We start from the raw sequence: 3,320 nt of genomic DNA, 5'->3' as shown, positions 1-3,320 counted from the left end.
AATTGTAAATTAGTGACATCTTTATCATAACGTTTTTTTCCTTCTTATTGTAACATTAGTAGCAATTATCACCAAATTAATCAGCATCTCTATTTCCCTTATAAGTCCAATAGGACCTCTTTAGAATAAAAGAATGGTCAAATAAATCTCTATAGCCCCTCTAATCCAATAGGACCTCTTTAAAAGCTTGTAAAAAAAAAAGAACAATCTAATAAATCTCTAGCTATTTCCCCTGTAAGTCCAATGGGACCTTTTTAGAATAAAAGAATAACAAATATATATCAAATAATTATTTACAAAATATAATTATTTGATAAACAAAGTTCACAACACTATTTATTGGAGCCATAAAGTTTGGTTTCTTTTTTGAGAAAATCCTTGAACCATAGTGCAGACAATTTTTGGTATCTCTTCAAATCATTTTTGTAATCCACGAAGATCATTCCAAATCGCGATGTATAGCCCGAAGACCACTCAAAATTATCAATCAAAGACCATACATAATATCCTTTAACATTTGCGCCATTCCTGTATATATATCAAGTTTGTAAGTTAAAAGAAAATGAATTAAAAACTATTAACTTGTATAACAAATTAACATAAACTTATTATATATAATAAAATATTTACCTAATTGCTGATTGAAGATAAAAGAGATGACGATAATGATAATCAATTCTGAAGGTATCTATAAGAGATTCTTCAAGTGATAGCGTTGGTTCATCATATTCATTTATACCTATAAATTTGTAAGATATAAGTTAGGAAAAAATTTTAATAAGTTACGAAAATTGAAAAATCATGAATAATAGTATACAACATTGCATTGAAGAAAATTAACTACATATAGACGAGTATTGCTTACCATTTTCAGTGATGTAAATCAAAGGATTATTGTACTTTTCCTTGGTATACAATAAAAGATCACTAATTCCTCTTGGATAAACGTATAACCAGTCTGAAGCAATCTGCTTAATTTAAAAATAAAAAAAAAAGTTAGTTGTATATTTTATCAGAATTAGAAGTTAGAACCAATAGAGTATTTGCATGTTTGGGTGCGTATACACGTACCTTTATTCCTATAGGTTTTCCATCACGTTCATCTGCAATAAGTCAATAACATAAAATACAAACCATTATCATCCATGATCATATTCAATTGTCTATAGATGTAATTTTGGGAATTGATAGAATGACAGAGGATTGAAGTCCTTACATGCAGGAGTGACAAGAGAATCTGTTAAGTAGCTAGGCCTAGCATTGCTTAGCTGAGGTGCATCAGAGGCATATGTTGTAGAGTAATAGTTTAGGCCAATAAAATCAAATGAACCAATAAGTAGTTTGGATTGTTCTACAGTAAATTTTGGCAATCGTGTCCTCACAAGTGATCTCATGCTTTTTGGATAGTCTCCAGATGTTAATGGATCCATAAACCTGAAATAAATAAAAAATAATTGTGAATTCAACTTTTTTGTTTAACAAGTCATGCATTGTAAACATCATATATATATATATATATATATATATATATATATATAACTTTTTTATAATTACTATAAAAGTAACTATTTAATTTTTTAAAATCTAATCAATCACTAGATTTTAAGAAAATGAATGATAAAAATAAGAAATAATTTTAAAAGAATTATTCTTAAAATAAATTATTTGTTCATATATATATCCCTAAAGGCCTTCCATTTATTGTTTGAGAAATGCGTAGAAGCCTTCAAAAGCTAAGGATTGTGAATCCTTATTATATCAAGGTATAGTATGATAAATTAATACTACTTGTCAATTGTATTTATAATTTGACTATTTTAGTGCAATAAATGCCTATGTATTTTGAAGAAACCAAAGTTACATAAAAGGAAAGAGGAATTCTTACCATCCATACATGAAATCAATTGCTCTTTCTGTAGCCTTTTGATCAGATTTGGTATCTCTGAGCGGCAAAAACCAATTAGCTACCAAGGTTATGCCTATCACACCATTTTGAGATGCCTGCATACATTGTATTTAAATATTTAGTCTATAAAACAGAAATATTAAACAATCTCTGAGTAATTTCTTTTTTCCTAATTCATTGATCAATGTGAAATTTAATATGGAAATGTACACCCATAACATATCTAAAAGGTTAAGAACAAATTAACTAACCTGATACTTGGTCTTGTACACACGAGCAGTTGCTGCATGAGCAAGAAGTTGGTGATGTGTAACCAAATAAGGCTCCGTTGAAGAGTCACCACCAGTGCAATTCAGATTCATCCATGCAGAACAACGACCTGGTGCCATTCGTCCATTTGCGTAGCCATTTTGGCTGTAACTCCATGGCTCATTCAATGTAACCCAATACTTCACCCTATCACCAAATTCCCTGAAGCAAAGTTCCGCATAGTCTCGAAAATCATTCCTGGAGATCAGCATATGTTTGTCCGAAAAATTATATTCATACCCAGATGTTAAATAAGCTTAGCACACAAATAAGCTATGTATTAGAATTGAAACTTACACTATGCGCGGACTTAAAAAGCCACCATACTCGTCTTCTAATGCTTGGGGAAGATCCCAATGAAAGAGAGTCACAAGTGGTTGTATACCTATAAATATTAATATTTTATTAATTATGATTCTCAACAATAAGGAAATATTAAAAGATTAAAGTCGAAGTACGTTGAAGTTGAATCAATTGAGTTTAATTAAATTCTAACCATTAGCCACTAGTTCGTTGATAAGGTTGTTGTAATAGTTGATTCCTTCTTGATTTATGCCTCCACTTCGCTTTCCTTCTGCGGGTACATAGTTTAATTAAAAAATGGTTAATGGGTAACATCCAACTAGACAAAATTTAGTTCAAATTAGTGATTTATTGTAAGCAAATTAACTTACTTGGGAGAATTCTTGACCAAGAAATGGAAAATCTATATGAATCCAAATTCATATCCTTCATCATCCCAACATCTTTCTTGTAGTTGTGATATGAGTCAATTGCCACGTCTCCATTGCTTCTATCCATGATCTTTCCTGGATAATTATGGGTGAAGGTATCCCATACGCTTGGTCCTCTACCACCTTCCTTTGCTGCCCCTTCGAACTGGTAAGAGGAAGATCCCGCCCCAAATATGAACCCTTCTGGGAAGCTCTTCCGACTGAGTGAAATGTCAATAATAGGTGAAACTGTATTAGCTGCTTCTTCGCATATAACTTTGGAAGACCTAACAATAACAAGAGCTATGAGGCCGAGAAGGAAATAACCTTTGAATGCCATATTGTGTGATATGTTTTTCTTAGTTGATTGTTTTGATGTTCTCTCTGCGAAA

General features: G+C 31.2%; 1 protein-coding gene across 1 annotated transcript; it reads right to left on the bottom strand.

Moving 5' to 3' along the window:
- Window positions 1-3,320, bottom strand: LOC114376231 (cyanogenic beta-glucosidase-like). The gene is made up of 10 exons (XM_028334232.1): window positions 2,890-3,320; window positions 2,712-2,789; window positions 2,513-2,600; window positions 2,158-2,413; window positions 1,886-2,001; window positions 1,217-1,434; window positions 1,072-1,103; window positions 866-968; window positions 631-739; window positions 1-528 (listed from the first exon to the last, which is right to left on the bottom strand). The coding sequence occupies exons 1-10, from the start codon at window positions 3,266-3,268 to the stop codon at window positions 333-335; spliced, it is 1,575 nt and encodes a 524-aa protein (XP_028190033.1). The 5' UTR covers window positions 3,269-3,320; the 3' UTR covers window positions 1-332.

Source organism: Glycine soja, chromosome 11 (genome assembly GCF_004193775.1).
Source record: "Glycine soja cultivar W05 chromosome 11, ASM419377v2, whole genome shotgun sequence".
NCBI lineage: Eukaryota > Viridiplantae > Streptophyta > Magnoliopsida > Fabales > Fabaceae > Glycine > Glycine soja.
This window is presented reverse-complemented; position numbering and strand designations above follow the sequence as displayed.